This window comes from Neolamprologus multifasciatus, chromosome 3, assembly GCF_963576455.1.
Source record: "Neolamprologus multifasciatus chromosome 3, fNeoMul1.2, whole genome shotgun sequence".
Classification (NCBI taxonomy): Eukaryota; Metazoa; Chordata; class Actinopteri; order Cichliformes; family Cichlidae; genus Neolamprologus; species Neolamprologus multifasciatus.
Window position 1 is genome coordinate 35,044,361 of NC_140441.1, and position 21,965 is coordinate 35,066,325.

A 21,965-nucleotide genomic window follows, 5' to 3' on the forward strand; every position below is an offset into this window, starting at 1 on the left:
TTCGCGGGCCAAATGTAATTAGGTTGCGGGCCAGAGTTTGACACCTATGGTCTATACCCTCTCTATTTTTGGTAATTCCATGGTGGTGGAAACCCAAACAAAACACACATTAAGAGGCTGTCTGCCTGTGTCTCAATCTCGTGGCTCATGTCACCTCTACTTGTTTTTACAAATTATTATTCAAAAAATATTTAATTTTGATTTTTAATTGAAGGCAATAGGCAGAGTGTTACAGGCAATGCTCTAAAGAATGTGGCCTCATGGGCAGTGTAGTCCATGCTGAGGGAGAATGGACTGCCATACCCATTATGTGTCTGTGAGCGAGGGAGGGAGAAAAAGGAGAGTCGAAAAGTACGAGTTGTCACCGAGCAGAAACGGGAGATGGAAGCATGTAAATATCATAATAACCACTGCAGCCAAGAAGAGTGCCTGACGAGCCCAGTTGTAAGTAAGCTATTAAGACTCGACTGTACGCTGCGCTCGTGTTTTTTTTCTCTCGAAACAATAAGTTCTTTTAGAGCAGCCTTTCAACGCCTCTCTCTGTCTCGCTGGGCAAAGTTGATCCAGACAACAAAGTAAGGATAGTTTTCGGCCCGACACGGAAGTCGACGTATTAGCCAGAGGTCCCTTTACTACGGTTCGGAGCTGCGGACCTGTTTATATACGCACAAAATAGTTTTCTATTCGAGATCGATGCAAAAAGTGCAGCCTTACCTAATGTCCACCCTACTGTTACTCATTTATATTAGGATTTAAAAATCTAGTTGGTATTGGTATAACAAGTAGCCTTTAGTAATAGTAAAAAAAAAAAAAAAAAAAAAAAAAAAAAATCACACAGCAAGAGTACATTCATGTAGTTGTAAAAAGCATGATAATGCCTTAACTAATCCAAAGTATTCTGTTATGTTACTCAGAGTAACGTAATGGAATACATTTTGGGGCATGTATTCAGTAATCTGTAGTCAAATACATTTTAAAAGTAACCTTCCCAACACTGATTACTTTTGCATTACTCTGTAAAATGACATATTACACGAGCATGTGCAAAAGAAAACTGTCTCTCTTACTTTGCTGTAGATTGCACAGACAAATGTAGTTTCTTAAACATTAGAATCACTAGAAGTGTAATTAAATAAATAATCGTATTCTGTGATTTCTGTCATATAATGACAGACTATTATGATTGGTCAGAATAAGCCCATGAAAATATAATAAACGTTACTTTTTTATATAGAAGAGCATATTTAGTCTTTTTTTCCATTTCAATATATGTTTTTTAATTAATTTAAACTAGAACCTAATGCTATGCCAGCATTTACCTTTGGCTGAGAGTGTGTAGAACTGATGCTTGTGATGATGTTGTAGAACTAGAAATTATAAATGTCAACCAAACTTTGTGGGTTGTGAGCAAAAACCAAAGCCAACTGAATCCAAAAACAGTTGAAACCCTGTGTGGTTTTACAGTAAACACATCTCAGTCAGTCTTAACAGATGGAGAATTTTCCTGACAACAGTTGAGCTTGTTTTCTTTAACAGTCTCAATATTTTTATTTGATTGTATAAGTATTTCTCAAAATTGTGTTGATCGTAATTACTGATTGCATGTTGTAGTAAGGAACTTTGTTTAAAATTGTGCTGTGCTTATCTGAATCATTGTTTCACAGAACAGCATCTACAACATGTAGCGATAACAAAATTGGCCAGCAGGTGTCCCCGTGGAGCTGGTTTCATGAAGCCTAATTTTGCTAATCACTAACAACCAGAAACCACAGAAAGTCAATGACGTTTAGCAACTTCTAGCAACTAGCTCAAATAAGCACAGGGATTTCCTTCTTTCGTACTGCAGGGGCAGCTATACTAACTCTGTCTCATGAAACACTGCCACCTAGTGGTTACTTTTTCAATAAAAACGAGCACATTCTGTGTACAAATAGTTCCTCTAAGACTGTTTTGTTAAAAAAAAAAAAAAAAAAAAAAGAGAGAAAAAAGAAAACACCCAGACTTTTTCCTCAACACATATTTATTTCAGTCTCGAACAAAAAACTGGAACACGTCTTCAATTCTGGATACGTTAGCAGAGCCATTACAACTACAGTCGCTGCCAAACGGATCCAACTCTGGAGTCCAGCCACAGGATCATCCAAACCAAACTTATCATAAAACATAAAACTATACAACCATACTCAAGGACTGACCAGATTAAGGTCACAAATGTGAAAAGATTGTAAAAGTCAAAACATCAGTTTCTACATTTATTTAAATCAGTGCAGCAATTTGACTTCTGGTTAGTGAGCTCTACCACCCACACACTGCTACGACTCAAAGCTGTCTCACACTTTGGAAGCATGAATATTTCAAGCATTATGAATTTTTCTTATGTGTCTCTTTAAGTGTGCGCTCAGATTGAATTTCTTTCCACAGGTGCTACAAGAATACGGTTTCTCACCTGTGTGAGTTCTCACGTGAGATTGCAGTGTCGAGTTCCGACCGAATGTTTTTTTACAGGTACTACAAGAATACGGTTTCTCACCTGTGTGAGTTCTTGTATGAATTTTCAGTGCTGATTTCTGACAGAAACTTTTCCCACAGGTGCTGCAAGAAAACGGCTTCTCACCTGTGTGAGTTCTTATGTGAGCTTCTAGTGCTGACTTTGAAATGAATTCCTTCCCACAGGTGCTACAAGGATGTGATTTCCTACCTGTGTCAAGTTTCAAGAACTGACAGAATTTTGTCCTACAGGTCCAACAACAACAACATGATTTATTACGTGTGTGAACTCTCCGATGTGTAGTCAGTTCGGATTCAGAGTTGAACGTTTTTCCACAGTTGTCACATGTTAGAACATTTGTCTTTGTTTCAGTTTTACTCTGACTGCCTGACACAGGAGTGTTGTCTACTCTCTGATTGTGACCTGTTTTATCTTCTTGGCTCTCTGTTTCAGGAGAGCTGTGAGAAAGGAGCTGCTCACTGTTTAGTTTTTGTTCAGTCTCCTGCTTCAGTCCAAGCTGCTCTTCCTCCTGACTGCTGCAGAGTTCCTCCTGATCCTCTTTAATGTGTAGAGGCTCTGGGTCTTCCTGGTCACAGACCTGCTGCTGTGTGGGGTCTGAAGAGACAAACAGAGAAAAATGATAGAAAAACGGGTGAAAATATTTTCTAAACTCTGAATATTCTCATTACTTTCACATTTCTCTGTGAAAATGACCTGAAATCCATTTTCTACTAATTAGCCACACACCAACACAAATCCCTATCCTAATAAGGACAGTATTAAGGTATGAACACTGTGATGGCTGCAACTACAGCCCCACAGTGGTAATACCCACCATGTTTGTAGAGGCTTATAAGTAACATAACATTCACATTTGTCTTTCTTTAAATATAGGCATTAGTTTACAGGATAATAAATAACTGGTTTTTGTTTAAAGTTAATTCACATATCCACATGACACTGTATTCTAAAATAAGTGCGCACATTTTAGTTTACACTGTTATGTATGATTAATCTTTTGTTTTCCGAGTTACCTGAGTTGCAGCTGCTCCAGTCCCTTGATTGAGGAGCCAAGAGGTGGAAAAGGGGCGGAGCGAGTTTTAAAGGAACAATACAAATTGGTTCATGCCATAATTCGGGACCATGGGGGGGAATTGGAGTTTATTATGTTTGGTTTAGTTAGGTTTGGTGTATTTTACCCCTTTTTCTGTTTTTGTGGGCTGATCAGCCACTATTTAAGTTTCCCCTTTGTCTTGTTAAGTTAGGTCAGTTTGTTTGAGTTATCAGTACTTTGAGTAGAGTTTTGTTATTTTGACCTCTTTTATGGGCCCAAGATTTTGATTCTTTTGTCATGATTTAACTAATTATGTTTTTTTGGGTTAAATAAAAAATCATTTTTTTGGACGTTAACCTGTGCCTAATTTTTCCTTCACTGCTCGGTCCATCACAAGTGGTGTCAGGAGTGGGATCAGCAGTTGAAGGCACAGGATTTATTTTTCTCTTTTTTTTCCCCTCTTCACTTATCAAGCCATGCACAGAATGGGAAGGAGTGGCAGAGGAGCAAAAGGAGATTGTCAAAACCAGCCAGTTGGAGTGGTAGAGCAAGTAGAAGGAGAAGAGGAAAATGGAGCCTCTGGAGGGGTGGATAGTACTGAGAGCCAAGGTAAGGAGCCGACAATGTCAGAACTGATTTCCATCCTTCGTTCTCATATGGGTCAGCAGGAGGCCCAGGAAGAAAGAAGAAGGGAGGAGTTCACCCGCCAGGAACAGCGCTTTAGAGCACTACAACATCAGTTTCAGCTGTTGCAGGTAGAAGTGCAAGCTCGTACCTCCCCGGTCCCCGAGCCTCAAATGGAGGTACCTGAACAACCAGAGGTAGAGTCCTTTGAACAGGAGGATCCTCCCTGTGCTGGCTCCAGTAATGAGCAAATACATCCTCAATCAGGTCAGTCTCGCTTTTATGAACCCAGGCTGGAAAAATTGACAGAGGAGGATGATATTGAACATTTTTTAACAACATTTGAACGCATGGCTGTGGTTTGCCGGTGGCAAAAAATGGACTGGGTTTTTCATCTGATTCCTTTACTCACTGGCAAAGCAAGAGGTGCGTATGTTCATATGGATATGGATGACTCTCTAGACTATGACAAAGTTAAAGCAGCTATTCTTCAAAAATATGACATTAATCCTGAGACATATAGACTGAGATTCCGTTCGCTGGAGGTAAAATCTGATGAGAATCCAAAAGAACTATATGCAAGATTGAAAGAGTTATATGAGAAATGGATAAAGCCAAAAGGAAAAACGGTGCATGAGGTTGGTGAAATATTAATTTTAGAGCAATACTTGAGAATGCTGTCTCCTGAGTTACAGATATGGATTAAAGAACGCAATCCAAACTCTGCAGTGGCGGCTGCAGAGCTGGCTGATGTGTTTGTGGCAGCACGGAGAAAAGGACAGCCATGGAGCCACACAGCATGGAAAATGAGAGCTATTCCAAAATCTGTCCCTCACTACCAGAAAGCAGGGGTGAGTAAACATCCAAAGAGCCAGCCTGTCAATATGCCGTCAAGACCCCCACCTAAGACTGTGATTTGTTATTTGTGTGGGATGGAGGGCCATACAAAACCTATGTGCCCGAAGAATACTACAAAAATAACTCAGATGTGTTTTGTGCCCCGACAAAGTGTGGAGCCTAAGGTGGAGTTTGAGAATGGTTTCAAAATGACCTTAGTTGAGGTTGATGGGAAACCATTAAAGGCCCTGGTTGACTCAGGAAGTACTCAGACTCTTGTGCACCGAGACTTTGTTCCTGCAAATAAAGTTAATGTGGAGACAATCCCTGTTCGCTGCATTCATGGAGATGAGAGGTCATATCCGACAGCAGATCTGTACATCAAGGTACAGGGACAAACGTATATTCTGAATATTGGTGTTGCAGAGAATCTGCCATTTCCAGTAGTGCTGGGTCGAGATCTGCCTGTGTTGTTTGACTTGCTGAATCCTAGTCATACATGCAATGTTGCAGTAACAAGAGCTCAAGCTAAGAAGAAAGAGGAGCCCTTACACCCACTCTGTGCCTTGCCCTTCTATGATGCAGACATAGAGACTGCACCCGGGAAGTCTCGTAAGTCACGTGGACAGAGAAGGCAAGAGAAGTTTCTACATACTGCTGTTTGAGTAGCTCCTAGCACAGAGCCTGAGTTACCTTTGGGTTTTGAAATCCCTGTTAATATTATTGAAATGCAACATGACGATCCATCTCTAACATCTCTGTTCCAGAAAGCTGCAGAGAGGAACCAAGGAACGAAGCCAGATTTGAACAGCAAGGTGGAGTTTCTGCTGAAAGATGGCATTTTGTATCGTCAGCAGGGTTCAGCATTGCAGTTGGTGGTGCCTAGAGTAGTCCAGAAGGTGGTGCTCTCCTTGGGACACTCCATTCCATGGGCTGGCCACTTGGGAAAGCACAAAACCATGGCCCGTATTAGAAAATATTTTCATTGGCCTGGAGTGCGCTCGGATGTGACACTGTTCTGTAAAAGCTGCCCTCAGTGCCAGAAGTCTTCTCTTAAAATCCCCTCCAGAGCTCCTCTCCAGTCTCTACCAATTATCAGCACTCCATTTGAACGGCTAGGAATGGACATCGTTGGTCCTCTAGAAAGAAGTAAGGCAGGCAACCGTTACATGCTTGTTGTGACAGATTACGCTACAAAGTACCCAGAGGTCTTTCCTTTGAGATCAATAAAAGCCAAAGCAGTCGCCCTCTGTCTCATACAGTTTTTCTCAAGAGTTGGTTTTCCTCGTGAGATTCTCACTGACTGTGGCACTAACTTTATGTCCACTTTATTGAAGCAGGTGTACCAGCTCCTTGGGATTAAGAGCCTGAGGACAACGCCATACCACCCTCAGACAGATGGCCTAACAGAGCGTTTCAATCAGACTCTGAAACAAATGTTACGCAAATTTGTCAATGAAACTGGTACAGACTGGGATCAGTGGCTGCCCTACCTCCTCTTTGCATATAGAGAAGTACCCCAGGCCTCTACAGGTTTTTCACCTTTCGAACTATTGTATGGCCATGAGGTACGAGGCCCCTTGTCTCTTCTAAGGGAGACTTGGGAGGGTGTCCAAGAAAGATCACAGGCTGTCAATGTTGTCTCTTATGTTGTCCAGATGCGGGAACGGTTGGAGAAGATGACAGAGCTGGCCCAAGCCCACAAAGCAGAAGCGCAGCAGCACCAGAAGGCCTGGTATGACCAGTCAGCTCGGCAAAGATCCTTCAGTCCTGGTCAGAAGGTGCTGGTGCTTCTTCCAAGTGATGACAGTAAGCTGTTAGCAAAGTGGCAAGGGCCATATGAGATCCAAAAGAAACTTGGACAAACAACCTATAAGGTCGCTATTCCAGATCAGCCCCGCTCCAGCAGAGTACTGCACATCAACCTGCTTAAGGAATGGGTGGAGAGACCAAAAGCAGATGTCTTTCTGATCCGGGAGGTTTCGGAGGAGGAGGAAGTGGATGATCAGTATCTGCCAAAACCCACTCCTCAGGACCTGGATCTCAGCCATCTTCCTGAGGAAAGACAGGCTCAGGTGAGAAACCTGTGTAAATTAGATGTGTTCAGTGAAAATCCTGGTAGAACGGACATTGTGGAACATGACATTGTGTTGAAAGATGGAGCTTCTGTGAGGAGAATGAGTTACAGGATACCTGAGCGTCTACTGATCCCGTTGAAAGAGGAGATCAACCTGATGTTGTCACTAGGAATCATTGAAGCCTCGAAGAGTGAGTGGTGCCATCCAGTGGTCCTGGTGCCAAAGAAGGATGGCAGTATCCGTTTCTGCATAGACTTCAGGTACCTGAATGCAATATCACAATTTGATTCATATCCAACTCCCCGCATTGATGACATGGTTGAGCGCCTTGGGAAGGCCAGATACCTGACAACAATAGACCTCTGCAAGGGTTATTGGCAGGTACCACTGACTGAGCGCTCAAAAGAGCTGACTGCTTTCCGGACGCCGTGGGGCTTGTTCCAGTTTAAAGTCATGCCCTTTGGACTGCATGGTGCCCCGGCAACATTCCAGAGACTGATGGACCAGGTACTGTCTGACATGTCTGATTTTGCTGCAGCCTACCTTGATGACATAGTGATTTTCAGTTCAACCTGGGAAGAACACCTGCAACACCTGGAGAAGGTATTGGGGCGTCTTCAGTCTGCAGGGTTGACTGTTAATCCAGCTAAGTGTGCCATTGCCAAGGCTGAAACTGAGTACCTTGGGTTTGTGATTGGAAATGGAATAATAAAACCTCAAGTTAATAAGGTCACCGCCATAGAATCCTGTCCCTTGCCAGAGACCAGAAAACAGCTGAGATCGTTTTTGGGTATGGCGGGATTCTATCATCGGTTTATCCCTCATTTCTCCGCCAGGGCCGCTCTTCTGACGGATCTGACTGGTGCCCGAAGTCCCAATAAGATCACCTGGACAGAGGAGGCTAAGATGGCTTTTCAGGACCTACGACAATCTCTGAGTAAGAGCCCAGTCTTGCACAGCCCTGATTTTGAGAGAAATTTCATTCTTCAGACTGATGCCTCAGAGAGAGGATTGGGAGCTGTTCTGTTACAGGGACCGCCTGGAGAGCGTCATCCAGTGGCCTTCATTAGCCGCAAGCTGTTTCCGAGGGAAGTGCGATACTCAACCATCGAGAAGGAGGGACTGGCCATCAAATGGGCTCTGGACTCCTTTAGGTATTATCTTCTCGGACGGGAGTTCATATTGGAAACAGACCACAAGGCTCTTCAATGGATAGAGAGAATGAAGGACACAAATGGAAGGATCACGCGATGGTACCTTGCAATCCAGCCATTCCGGTTTACCATCAACCACATCCCTGGCAAAGATAACTGCACTGCAGACTGTCTCTCTCGCTGTCCCAGGGAGAGATCTGAAGAGGGGGAGTGTGTGATGGCTGCAACTACAGCCCCACAGTGGTAATACCCACCATGTTTGTAGAGGCTTATAAGTAACATAACATTCACATTTGTCTTTCTTTAAATATAGGCATTAGTTTACAGGATAATAAATAACTGGTTTTTGTTTAAAGTTAATTCACATATCCACATGACACTGTATTCTAAAATAAGTGCGCACATTTTAGTTTACACTGTTATGTATGATTAATCTTTTGTTTTCCGAGTTACCTTAGTTGCAGCTGCTCCAGTCCCTTGATTGAGGAGCCAAGAGGTGGAAAAGGGGCGGAGCGAGTTTTAAAGGAACAATACAAATTGGTTCATGCCATAATTCGGGACCATGGGGGGGAATTGGAGTTTATTATGTTTGGTTTAGTTAGGTTTGGTGTATTTTACCCCTTTTTCTGTTTTTGTGGGCTGATCAGCCACTATTTAAGTTTCCCCTTTGTCTTGTTAAGTTAGGTCAGTTTGTTTGAGTTATCAGTACTTTGAGTAGAGTTTTGTTATTTTGACCTCTTTTATGGGCCCAAGATTTTGATTCTTTTGTCATGATTTAACTAATTATGTTTTTTTGGGTTAAATAAAAAATCATTTTTTTGGACGTTAACCTGTGCCTAATTTTTCCTTCACTGCTCGGTCCATCACAAACACAAAGCCGAAAACACAAATTAAAAATGAAAACCAACAAAAAGAGACTTTAAAGTGGTCGTCATAGTGATTATACTTTATATCGGGCGATCGACCAAGATTGTCCGAGCCAGGGCTCGAACCGGCAACCTTCTGATTATAAGACAAACTGCCAACTCTTGAGCCACGATCATTATTTATATCCTTCTGTAACTGTACAGAACTGTACTGAGCTAAAACCTCCAAAATTTCAGGAGCAATAAGTATTTGGACAGGGGGAACAGACTGTGGCAGGATCAGCCTGATATTATTTGTATCCCACTGTAACTTTACTGTATAAAGAGCTAATATCTCAAAATTTCTGGAGTAATTAGTCTCTATAAGAAGTGTTTAAGAATTAAAAATCACGAATGTGGGATACTGTTAGTCCATGATGTGTCTGTTAGTCCATGATTAGTCCATGTGTTGCATGGAGTATCTGTACAAATAACTATATTATAATTTCACTGTATAATAAAATTTAGAATTCTATTAATGTTTTTATCATGCAGCTATGCTACCATGGATAGCTGCTGCCATAAAAGCTCTTTGAGCTCTTTACAACGAACGCTCTCAGTCGCCGTTGCCATTGGCAACAAGTAGCCACATAGACAGCAGTAGTTTTCCCTCACTCGTGTGTCCTCGTGTGACGGATTGTTTTCATCTTCATCTAAACTAAGTACTCGTTGACTATTTTCATCCTCTCTTTCGGTTTGCTCTGGTTCAAACTGAAAAGGTTGAACAGAAGCCATTTCCAGTGCGCTGCTAACTGTGAACTCGATGCGGTGCAACCGCACTAGCCAGAGTGCATTGAGAAGTAAATAACAATGGCGGCCTACTGGTAAATCAGCTTTATATAAAATGTGCTTAAAAGGAAAACATTTGGCGTATACCTAATACTAATATATATATATATATATATATATATATATATATATATATATATATGTTATTAAAAGCCTAGTGCATATTTTAGCGCAAAGATGTGTTAATAGCGGGGTTCCCTTTAAGATTATACAAAGGGTTTAAAAGAGAATAGAGTAGAGTAGAGTAGAATAGAATAGAATAGACCTTTATTATCCCACGGATGAGAAATGTTGGTGTTACAGAACTCTTACAGCAAAGGGTGACACAAAAAGACACAGGGTGGTGCTATAAAAATAAACAACCGAAGTTTGTATGTACTGGTAACAATGTACAGAACATGTATAGAAAAATGGAAAAAAATGGAAAAATTTGTATGGAGATATGTATAAAATGTACAGTAAATAAACAAGCTGGTGAGTAAGATGACCAAAAGATTGTTAAGTTGCATTAAAGAGTCTGACAGCTGCTGGTAAGAATGACCTGTGGTAGCGCTCCTTCCTACACTGTGGGTGTAAAAGTCCACTGCTGATCGAGCTGCTCAATGCTCGTACAGTCTCATGCAGGGGTTGGGAGGTGTTGTCCATGATGGATGTTAGCTTAGACAACATACTGTCCTCCCTAACCTGCTCGATGGACTTCAGCGGACTAGGACAGAGCTGGCCCTCCTGACCAGTTTGTTGAGCTTCCCCCCGTCCCTCTCTGCCATTCCACCACTCCAGCAGACCACAGCATAGAAAATAGCAGACGCCGACACAGTGTCATAAAATGTCCTTAGGAGTGTCCTGTTCACCCCAAAGGATCTCAGCCGCCGTAGCAGGTAGAGACGACTTAGACCCATTTTGTAAAATGCATCTGTGTTTGTGGACCAGTCCAGTTCGTTATTGAGGTGAACACCCAGGTATTTATACTCCTCCACCGTTTCAATGTCCAAACCCTGGATGTTCACCGGTGTGGCTTCTTGCTGAAGTCAATCACCAGCTCCTTGGTCTTGCTGGCATTGATGCTAAAATGGTTGCTGACGAATTCATTGACGACCCCTCTGTATTCCAGATCGTTTCCCTCCGACACCTGACCCACAATGGCGGTGTCATCTGAGAACTTCTGGAGATGGCAAGTGTCCGTGTTATAACTGAAGTCTGCAGTGTACAGGGTAAAGAGGAAAGGGGCGAGTATTGTTCCTTGTGGGGCCCCAGTGCTACAGACTACCACCTCAGACACACAGTCCCACAGCCTCACATACTGGGTTCTCCCGGGGTAGTCAATAATGCATGAGGATAGCTGATGGTCCACTCCCTCTCCCTGCATCTTCTCCCTTAGCACTGAGGGTTGAATTTAGATTTAGTTTAGAAATGGGTCAGTCTATTAGCCCACACCTGGACCCCCTCTGCTCACATTGCTCCATCCAGTGATGGTGTTCAATCCTCTCACACACCTCTGGGGTTGCTCTGCTAGTGCTGCGCCTCCAGCTTCCTCGTGTAGCTGTCCTTTCCCCTCCTCATCTCTCTCCTTAGCTCCTTCTGGACTCGCCTCATTTCCTCTCTGTTTCCAGATGTGAAAGACCTCCTTTTCTGCTCCAGCAGGGTCCTCGGATCTGGAGTCAGCCACGGCTTGCTGTTGGAGTAACACCGTACTTTCCTGGTTGATAAAGTGTTATCCACGCAGAAGTTGATATATTCTATCATGCAGGTGGTTAGTGTGTCAATATCCTCCCCATGAGAGCTGCATAGCACCACCCAGTCTGTAGTTTGGAAGCAGTCTTTCAGTGCCATGCTCACCGCTCACTAGGGGTGGTGGAAAAAATCGATACTGTGTAGTATCGTGATATTTTGTTTGCTAATAATGTATCGATACAGGGACAGCAGAAATCGATATTTTGTTACAAAAAGGTTTTTGTGCTCTGACTTCAGAGCATGTTGATCCTTTTTCTGAGCAAGAATCCTGACATTCCTTCACTGTCCAAATGTGTTTAACTTTTTTATGGCAGCAATAAACATCACAGTTTACTTATTTTAATTTAAGACATGTTTTATTTTAATTAAGTTTAAAACTTTTTTATTTAATGTAAAATTATATTTTGTTTTAATTTACTTTCAAATTCTTCAGTTGCTGAATGGGCTGCATAGTTTTCATAAATTGCATAGTTCAGAATAGCTATAATTGTACCAGATGGTTGCGTTCAGTTAAGTTGGACTAGACTGTAATACAAACCGTTCAGTTTGTCAACAATAAAACTGAAATGAGAGAAAGACTGAGTGTGAGACTTTGATATTAGATAAAATGAATATTGATAAAGTTTACCTTTATGTACAGAATCTGAATATCGCAAAATATTTTTAAAAATTGCAATAATATCGTATCGTGCGTTAAGTATTGTGATAATATCGTATCGTGGGATGTATGGTGATTCCCACCTCTACCGCTCACCTCTTCAGACGATGCTCTCACATACCTTGTGGTGGGGGGTTGTTTACACACAAAAGGTATGTATGAGGGAACCAGATGGAACAGGTTATGGTCCAAGCGACCCAGTGGGGTGATGATGTATATGGATACTTAATATTTGCATACAGTAAGTCCAGTGTTTTGTTTTCCCTGAAACAATCCAAATACTGAGTGAAAGTAGGGAGAGTTAAGGACAAGGAAACATGATTGAAACCTCCAGAGATGAAAAGGAAGGCTTGGGAGTGTCATGTCTGCAGTTGGGACACTACTGTGTGAATTGTCTCACATGCTGCTGCCGTATCTGTCGCTGGCGGGATGTACATGGTTAACGTAAGGTAGGTAATACGGTCGGATGCTAAAAGCTAATAGCTCCACATCTCGAGTACAGCGCTGCTCCTTAACACGGATGTGCTAGCCACAATTCTGTGCAGCACATCATGCTAACCTCCCGGTACTCCCTTTGGAGTCTGGTTACCACCGCCAGTTCCTCGGTCTTATTGGGAAGAGATCTGACATTTCCAATAACGATCGAGGGTACAGATGGTTTGTACCGTCTCTTCCACTCTCGACACTTAGCTCCAGCTCTACAGCCCCGTCTCCTCCATTGTAACTCCGCGTACTGGGTTAAACAGTCCATATTAGAGATGGCACGATACCACTTTTTTATGTCCCATACCGATATCATAAATATGGATATCTGCCGATACCGATATGAATCCGATATAGTGTGTTTTTAATCAATAAAACAGTTTTTTTTTTAAAATATCTTGCTGCTTTTTGAATAACTTCATACACAAGTTTAAAAAACCAAAAAAACACTGAAGCTATTCTGTTATACCCAGTGTTGGGACTAACGCGTTATTAAGTAACGCGTTACAGTAACTACGTTATTATTGTGGTAACGAGCACGGTAACTAGTTATTATGCCAAAATCAGGAACGCGTTAGTCGTTACTGGGATTTAGATAGGGTCGTTACTCGTTACTTCGTGTGGTGGCTATCGCGGAGCTTCCACAGATTCAATAACATTAGCAAGTGGTGGAGGCAGCAGGTGGATGAGGGAAAGGGGACGCAGAAGGAAAAGAGACCCGAGGCGGCCGCCGGTCCAAGTGTGAACTGAACTTCAGGTAAGAAGTTATGACCTGCAGTCTATCTGGGTCAGATATAAACCAAGTTTAGGTGGAGTTTATTTTCGTTATTTTGACTTTTTCCGTACTGCGTACTAGCTAGCATGACGGAGTTTCTATACAGCTGTGTGGGTGCTATGAAGTTAATGATGTTGAACTTTATTTTGTTCATAAGTTATTAGAGTTGCCAACCGTCCCGTCTGGTATTCAGAGAAAATATTACGCGTTTCTTATTGAGGTGAAAAGGAACCGTTTGTCCCGTAATTCAGCTACAATGAAAAAGACACAAAGCTGGAGTTATTCTGTGTCTTTGCTGCACAGCTGCCTCTTCTTCTTTCATTCTCCCCCCTCCCTCTCCCGTTTCTACTTCAATCATGAAAACTGATCAATGATCAGCTGATCAGCTCTCTTGTTTGTTTATCGCCCACTTTGCGCCAGAAACAGGAAACCAGCCGATGTCACGTTAAACAACAGCCGCACGTTTAAGCTTGATCAGCTGTTGTTAGAATTTATTTAATATTACTTTCTAGTATCAGCTGATGTTTGCTGGAGCCACAGCTGTAAAAAAGCTGCTGGTCATGATATCGGTTTGGTTATCTGGTGAGAGGGAAACATGAAGATGAAACCAGGAGATGTCCTTACTGAATCATCAGAGCTGAACAGGTGATGGAGAAACAGGTTTATCTTTTAGGTGACATGAATGAGTTGAAGGGAAGTTATGAACTGTTTCTGAGAGACAGATAACCCCAGGATCCCCTTTTAGGTAGCTGACAGCTGGTAACTGTGCAGGTGCGGATCTAGCAAAGTTTTGCCAGGGGGGCCAGGTAGGGCATTAAAAGGGAGAGGGGGGCACAAAGAAATACTTTTCTTTCTTATTCTCATTTAAAATGTCTAGCTTTTAAAAAATAATTATCTGAATCTTACAACAAAGGATTGATAGATTGATGCATATATACCATCAAAACAGTGAACATCACTGTCACAACAGCGTTTGTTTTCATTCAAAGGCTTTATGATTTTTCCTATAATGGTGGGCCAGTCTCTAGTCAAAATGCCCGGGCCGATTTTTTGTCCCAGTCCAGCCCTGTATGCAGCTCATCTGCAGTCTGGTGTTACCTATATCTTCCTATTCAGAAGGCAGAATTTCTGAGTTCTGAGTACAATCAAAGCACCACGACTGCAGTTTTTGTGTTGGATGTAAAAGGAGAATTCTGAGTAAAACCAAAGTTACTTTCCCTAGTAACTAGTTACTTTGAAAGTAACGAGTAACTTGAAGTAACTGAGTTACTTTTGATAGAAGTAACTAGTAATGTAACTAAGTTACTATTTTAAAGTAACTTACCCAACACTGGTTATACCTGTATGCAAAAAATATACTGCACCCAAAATATTTCATAGTTCAGCAATACTGATCAATCTAATAAACTTAAACCTACTCCATCCTCCCTATTCTGGTATTTTAAAGAGTAAGCAACCTAACCAATAGGGTTGGAAACTCCTAGCAAAAATAAATAAAATAAAATAAAATAAAAATAGGGAACCACCCCCCACCCTCCACCTCATGATGCTTAACTTTTATTTGATGCAATGTGAAAAAAATGCACAGAAATCAATTATTTTCAAGAATAATTAAATAGATTCAACATCTTTCTTCAACAGAATTGCAGACTGCACAGATGGTATCTTCCCAAAGGAAAAAGTACTATAGCTTACTAGGGTATATTAGACTTAATAATTACTATATACCAGGGGTAGGCAACCTTTTTGATGACGAGTGCCTTCCTCAGAAGTCAATGTGCCATATAATTGCATTAGCAATAAATTTAATAACGATCTATATTAACAGTTGCTGCGCTGAGTGGACAGCTCCTGAAGCATTTGAAGTGTCAGAATGTGGAAATTTCAACATCGCTTGAAAAAACTGCCAGCTAGCAACGTCCCTCTCACCAGTAGGCTATGTGATTTTTAGCCAATTAAAATTGGGGTTGTTAGCTAAGATGCCGTCATTAAGAAGCGGTACAACTAATGTGTCTATGCGAGCTGATTTGCGATGTGCACCGCGGGCCCGGCCATTTATTTTTTAATGCACCCGCTCAGATTAATTCACTGCGTGTTGTGCCCAGAGCTGGACTGGGACAAAAAAAATCGGCCCGGGCATTTTGACTAGAGACCGGCCCACCAGGAATTATAGGAAAATCCATAAAGGCTTTGAATTAAAACAAATGCTGTTGTGACAGTGATGTACACTGTCTTGTTGGTATATGTATGATTTCTATATGTTGTACATCAGATAAAAACTTTGGTTGTAAGATTTAGATAATTATTTATTAAAAGCTGGACATTTTAAATGAGAATAAGAAAGATGCTCTACAACTACAGTTAATGCTCTACCTGGCCCCCTGGCAAAACTTTGCTAGATCCGGCCCTGCACAGTTACCAGCCGTCAGCTAAGTAGAAAACGATCCTGGTCTAGAAAGTAATATTAAATAAATTCTAACAACAGATTATCAAGCTTAAACGTGCTGCTGTTGTTCAGCCGCTGGTTTCCTCTTTCTGGCGCGAAGTGGGCGATAAACAAACAAGAGAGACAGACTCGTGACAGAAAAGACGATCAGCTGATCATTGATCCGTTTCATGATTGAAGTAGCAGCAGGAGTGGGAGGTTTTATGGCTTAAAATATCTAAAAATATATTTTAGAAAAGATATGGTTTCCATTTCATTGATTCGTACCTAATGTGGTGGGTCCCAGAACACAACCCTCCTGATAATCGAGGAAATACTTTATTTAGAAAACAACCAACAACCCTTTAAGGTAATAAAACATCATTGAGCTAACAGCTTAGTTAGGTTCCAGACTCAAGTCAGTTTCTTTGACTTATACCAAGTGAAGGTTTAATGTTACATGTTAAGAGAAAAGAGATGCATTCATGCTGATTGGACTTTTAATTCTTTCTGTGCTTCTAAAAAGGAAAAAAAAAAACCTTTAACCTCTGATTAGGATCCTACATGAGTCATATTCATTTTAATAATATGAAAGCAATAATAATTTTACGTACCTATTCTATCCAACTTTAACTTTGGTTTCCAGATGGTCTCCAGCAGTGTGAGTCGCTCTTCATCAGTCCAGACGATAATGGCTTCAGCCTCCTGCTTCAGTCCAAGCTGCTCTCCCTCCTGACTGCTGCAGAGCTCCTCCTGTTCCTCTTTAATCTGTGGAGGCTCTGGGTCCTCCTGGTCCAGACTGGAGTTCCTCTCCTGGTTACAGACCTGCTGCTCATCCAGACCCTCCTCTTCCTCACAGTCATGTTGTTGTGGGAGGTCTTGAGGAGAAAAGAAACACAATAAAAAGGTCATTAATGTGAAAGAATTATTTGTAAAAAGCACTTGGCAGCCATCCTATAAGGTTGCCCCCTTTAGTGGCCTCCACAGAAGATCATCTGCCTCCACCACACTATCTCTAGCACGCTCCTCTTTCACACTAACTCTCTGCATGTCCTCCTTCACCACAGCCATGAACCTCCTCTGTGGCCTTTCCTCCTCTCTTACTGCCTCCTAACATGTCATCCCCCTCTCTGATTCTTTTGTCTCTGGCCAACAGTAACACAGTTTCCACCAACACCTTGTTGGCCAAAAGGACTTAAGGCTGTCGTTAACTTGGGCCCTGATCAATCCAGTACGGAGGTCAAATTCTTAATTATCCACATTTGGTGAAGATTTTACACCAGATATCCTTCATGACAAACCCCCCAAAGGGGATTTGTTTAAAGCAGTTATATTAAGAAAAGGGCTGTGAATCTACTGAAACACAGGGATGACCATCTCAGCCAGTGTATTCAAGATAGTGGGTAATAGGGCTGGGCCACATCAAACCGTTCACGGTAATACCGGTATAATGTTGGGCAACGATAGAAAAATGAAATATCGCAATAGAATATGGGTAAAACGCGCATGCGCAGTGCCTTTGTTTTCATACGCACACGGCGGAAAAATCATGGCGGCGAAAGCGGATTGTTGAATGAAACGGATGAACCAGAATTGGTTTGTAAAAATGCTGCAACTTCAGTGGTGTGGAACTGGTTTAGCTTTCGTCTGTCAAAAACACAACAAAGCACTATGTTAGATTTGTATTGTTGATTGTCATTTATGCTTAGAAATATCTACTCATATATGCTTACAGTTTTATAATTAGTTGTAGATTGATAGAGGTTTGATCCTGCACACACAACTTAAGGTCAGGAGAGAGGTTATATCTGCTCTTACTGATATAGCAAACACACGTATATCTGTTTAAGTCTAAGTGCCTGTGTCTAAGTCACTCTGACCACACACACACACACACACACACACACACACACACACACACACAGGGAAAGTACTCTTTGTGTGTATGTATATGTCATATGTTAATGAACCTATGTATAATCATGTAACCACAATAAAAGGAGCGCTATGGGGAACCTGGCTGAGAGTCTGACGGAGGTCAATTGGGTGGAACAACACTTGGCTCCAGGCAGGCCTCCCTCATGCATGAGCAACACAAAGAACTTTGCCTACTCGTGTCTTGCTTTTTGCTGTGTAGTAAATTGTCTTGAACGTTCCAGCAAATAGGTTTAAGCTACAAACCTATCACACTATTTTTGGTAGAGCATGCTAGCGGGCCGTTGTTGTTACCATGTTTTTTGGAACATACGGCACACTTAAAATCAATCCTTTGATTTTTCTGAAAATGTATGAATTCTGGTTGTGCTTACTGACCTCGAAACGATTTTATGTCGTACACGGCGCTCGAAAATCTGTCAAGTTTTAGTACGACTTTGCTAAGCTACGAAGCCGCACTGCTTGATGGATTGTTGGAGCATTACGGCTATCGTAGGCAGAGCCTCGCGGAGTGATACGTACTGTGCTTCAACATAATATTACCGTATTGTGTCTGTATAACCTCTTTTTAAGTTTTGTGGATATTATACATGGTTATGCTGAGGATATGTCGGCCAATTTCCACTGGAAATGCCTTTTGGTTAAACTGTCAGCAAGGAATTTGCATTTGCACTGTTAAATTTTTATATAACTTTAATGCACTTAAAAAACAGCTGCTTGTTTAAGTGAAAATACACTGATGTTGGGGTTTTTTGCACTAATAAAGTTGTGGAGTTGTAAAGTATTTTGTCTAGTGTCAATTATATCGTCAGTTATATCGTTATTGCAAATTTTCAAATGTATATTGTGATAAATATTTTTGGCCATATCGCCCTGCTCTAGTGACATTCCACAAACCAACAAATGCTCCTGTTTCTAATGGATTAATTCTAAGTTCATTACATTGAATCAGTTTGTTAGAAGACACTAATAAATGTGAATGAGAACAATGTTCTTTTTTCTTATTAAATAAATTGAAAAGATGACTGACTGTACCTTTAAATAAAGAATTATTTCCACTTCAGAGAAGTCTGATAACAACTTTTAAAGTTAAATGTGTATTGTATATCTGAGATCTACCTTTATCTTTACCGCACAGTCTCAGTCTCAACAGTGGAATCTGTTCGACAAACAAATTTAAACTATATTTAAATTTAACTGCAGAATAAACTTCAGTCAACATATTTAATCATTTATTGTAATCTGGTTTTGTGCAATGATATAAACTAGTTTAGATTTATTCTGGATATTCTCACCACGGCTGAGGATAGTGTTATTCCAAACAGCAGAACACCTAATCTAACAGTGACCATGGACCTGCACCAGTCCAACATAGTCCATCACTGGACGCTGACCCACAGCACTGATAAATACCCAGTTTAACTTCTTCTAGTAAAGTCAGTCACACTGAAGAATCTGAGCTTGAACAGCACAGAGTTAAAAACATGTCCATACCTATGATGTGTGAGTTTCTGTCAGGTTTCCGGCTGATATCCAGCAGTCTGTGCTGACGGTTGATCTCCTCCTCATACTGGACGATGGTTTTTTGAACCTCTGAGAAGATTTCCTCACAAACAGCAGTTAGTCTCTGCTTGATGAACTCTCTCAGATACTGAGCTGAACTCATTGCTGCTTCAACTGGGGCTGGGCAGATCGATACAAATGATACAGACATATTGGTATAAGACCCACACTAACGTGAAGGGATCAATACTTTAGTTTGTGTTTCTCACAAATACAGGCCATTCACATCTGTCAGGTTTATATTGTTGATTGTCATTTATGCTTAGAAAAATATAACCATATATGCTTAGAGGTGTATAATCGATTGTGTAGTGATAGGATGTGTGATCCTTAGTAGTCTGAAAAGACTGTGTGTCTTCCAGAGTGTTCTGGCATTCACTCGGATCCTGGAGTCACAAGAAGAGCTCGTACCTTCTTTTATTGTTTTATGGTATAGGAAACACAAGTACATCTGTTTTAGTCTAGGTGCCTTTTGTTTAGATGAACTGCTGGACTGCAGGTTTAGGGAAGTCGTTCAAAGGGTCACATCTTGATTTAGCTAGTAGGCCATCACTCTTTCCCTCATCAGATTGGTTGGTTTTTGAGCTGTTCTTTACTCAAGTGAACTGGCTTCACGCTTCTAAATAAATTACAGTACAATGTTTCTAAATCTCACTGCAACTGCTGCGTCACAATAATCTGTCCTGCTTCATAAATCTGTCCCATAGCTTATATAGTAACACATATCTTATTTTCCTATATCTACTTGTTGTAATTCAGTGGAACTTATTTCCACCTTCTGTGACTGCAGTAACATTTCCTTCATCCATCAAATATCCCAGCTGAAGTAAAAATATTAAGAACAATAACAATGAGCTGATTTCACATGTTAGTTTTTTGTCATGTTTTCCTGTCTATGCTGAGCTCTTTATCACTTCAGCCACTTTATCACCATCTTGTCACGTTTTCCACCACATTTATTGTCATTCTACTGCTTGAACACTTTGTCCAAACTGCACCTCCTTTCCATTTACTAGACTCAGTCGTGTGTCTTTACCTTGCTGAACCACATCCCTACAAACACTCATCAGAGAGCCGTTTCTCAGTATTTTAGCACTCTTCATCTCCCTACATGCTTATTTATCGCTGTTGTAGCTGAATCTGGTTCCACTCACCGAGCCGAAAAGTTTTTCTTCTGGAGACAGTTTTTTATCCTCGACTTAAATCCGTCCTCGTGTCTCGTTGTCACGGTTACGCTGCGCTCACTGTCCGTTTCATCCACATCACAGCTTTACTTTCACTGTTTTTTTTTTTAATTTTCGCCTCTTGTTTGACCTTTTTTTCACCCCCGCTCTTCTCTCCCGCCATCGACTTCTGTTCTTTCACTTCCTGAAACGTCACGTCCTTCTGCTGTTTCCGGTCCCTTCGCAGACCTGCCGGTCAAACCTCTCGTGGACCCCCCCCCTCCCCCTCCTCTGCTGGTGTGTGTGTGTGTGTGTGTGTGCTTGACATTAAAATAGGGGGCAGTTACAACTTACAAGTCACACTTTGTGGACTTTTGACTTTATTGTTTGTTTGTTTTTTAAACTTATTTTTATCTAATGGAAATTGCAAGAAAGGTGTATTTTTCACCTGTCTGAGCATACTTATTATGAGCTGATGTCTCCTAATAAGTTCTGCACATACTAATAAATACTTGTAAATACTTAGCTGTGGTGAACAATAAAATCTCAGCTCTTTTGCAGTATTAGAGAGACTTGCAGGAAAACAAGGAGACCAACCTGGCTAAAACCTTTAAAAATCACATGGTATGTTTGTATTACACAACTTTAATTTATATTTTAAATATGAGTAATTACTGACATCTCCAAATAAATACTGTATTTTTGTTTTATCAGTAAGTAAACTGCAATAAATAACGAGGAATACAGAGTTCATCACACGACATAATAATAATTCTGTCACAGACACCTACCTCGGCACTTGTGCTGGTGAAGCCAAAGGCAAGATATGCTTCATCATATTTTCTAGTCTTTGGCTTGGAAGGAAGTTGGTTTGGAAACATATTTGGCGATGCTTCAGCCTCTGCCTTGCGTTTGTGTGGGAGCCCTGTCAAAAACCTGTCCATTATGCTAGCAGTGTCCAAGCATTTTTTTTAAATTTTTTTTTTATTCATGCCGCAGTCCCCCTGCAATGGCTCTGCGCCCCCAGGGGGCACGCCTCCCCACTTTGGAACCTATACCTTGTATGTAAAAATATCACATTTGTTGTATTTTTGTGCGCCTGACCAATCGCAACAGTTGGGGCAACGATGAAGAAACTTTCCTCAACTTTATTTGCGATGTATAGCTGCTGCTTTGGACGCTGTGTATGATGTTTTACTCAGCCTGAGTCTCGAGTTTCGGTTATAATAAACGTCTGGCTTCCTGTTGTTATGAGATACTCTAGGGGTGTCGAACTCCAGGCCTCAAGGGCCGGTGTCCTGCA

At 41.3% G+C, this 21,965-nt stretch overlaps 1 protein-coding gene across 2 annotated transcripts; it reads right to left on the reverse strand.

Moving 5' to 3' along the window:
* Positions 1-818: 818 nt before the first annotated feature.
* On the reverse strand, positions 819-20,876 carry LOC146522795 (uncharacterized). Of its 2 annotated transcripts, XM_085153254.1 has the most exons (4): positions 20,654-20,876; positions 19,431-19,619; positions 16,616-16,879; positions 820-3,103 (listed from the first exon to the last, which is right to left on the reverse strand). In XM_085153254.1, exons 2-4 carry the CDS (start codon positions 19,600-19,602, stop codon positions 2,355-2,357), a joined length of 1,185 nt encoding a protein of 394 aa, XP_085009380.1. In that variant the 5' UTR covers positions 19,603-19,619; positions 20,654-20,876; the 3' UTR covers positions 820-2,354. The 2 variants fall into 2 exon arrangements, with proteins under 2 accessions (XP_085009375.1, XP_085009380.1); XM_085153249.1 differs by lacking the exon at positions 20,654-20,876 and having other exon boundaries at positions 819-3,103; positions 19,431-20,326.
* Positions 20,877-21,965: the final 1,089 nt, after the last annotated feature.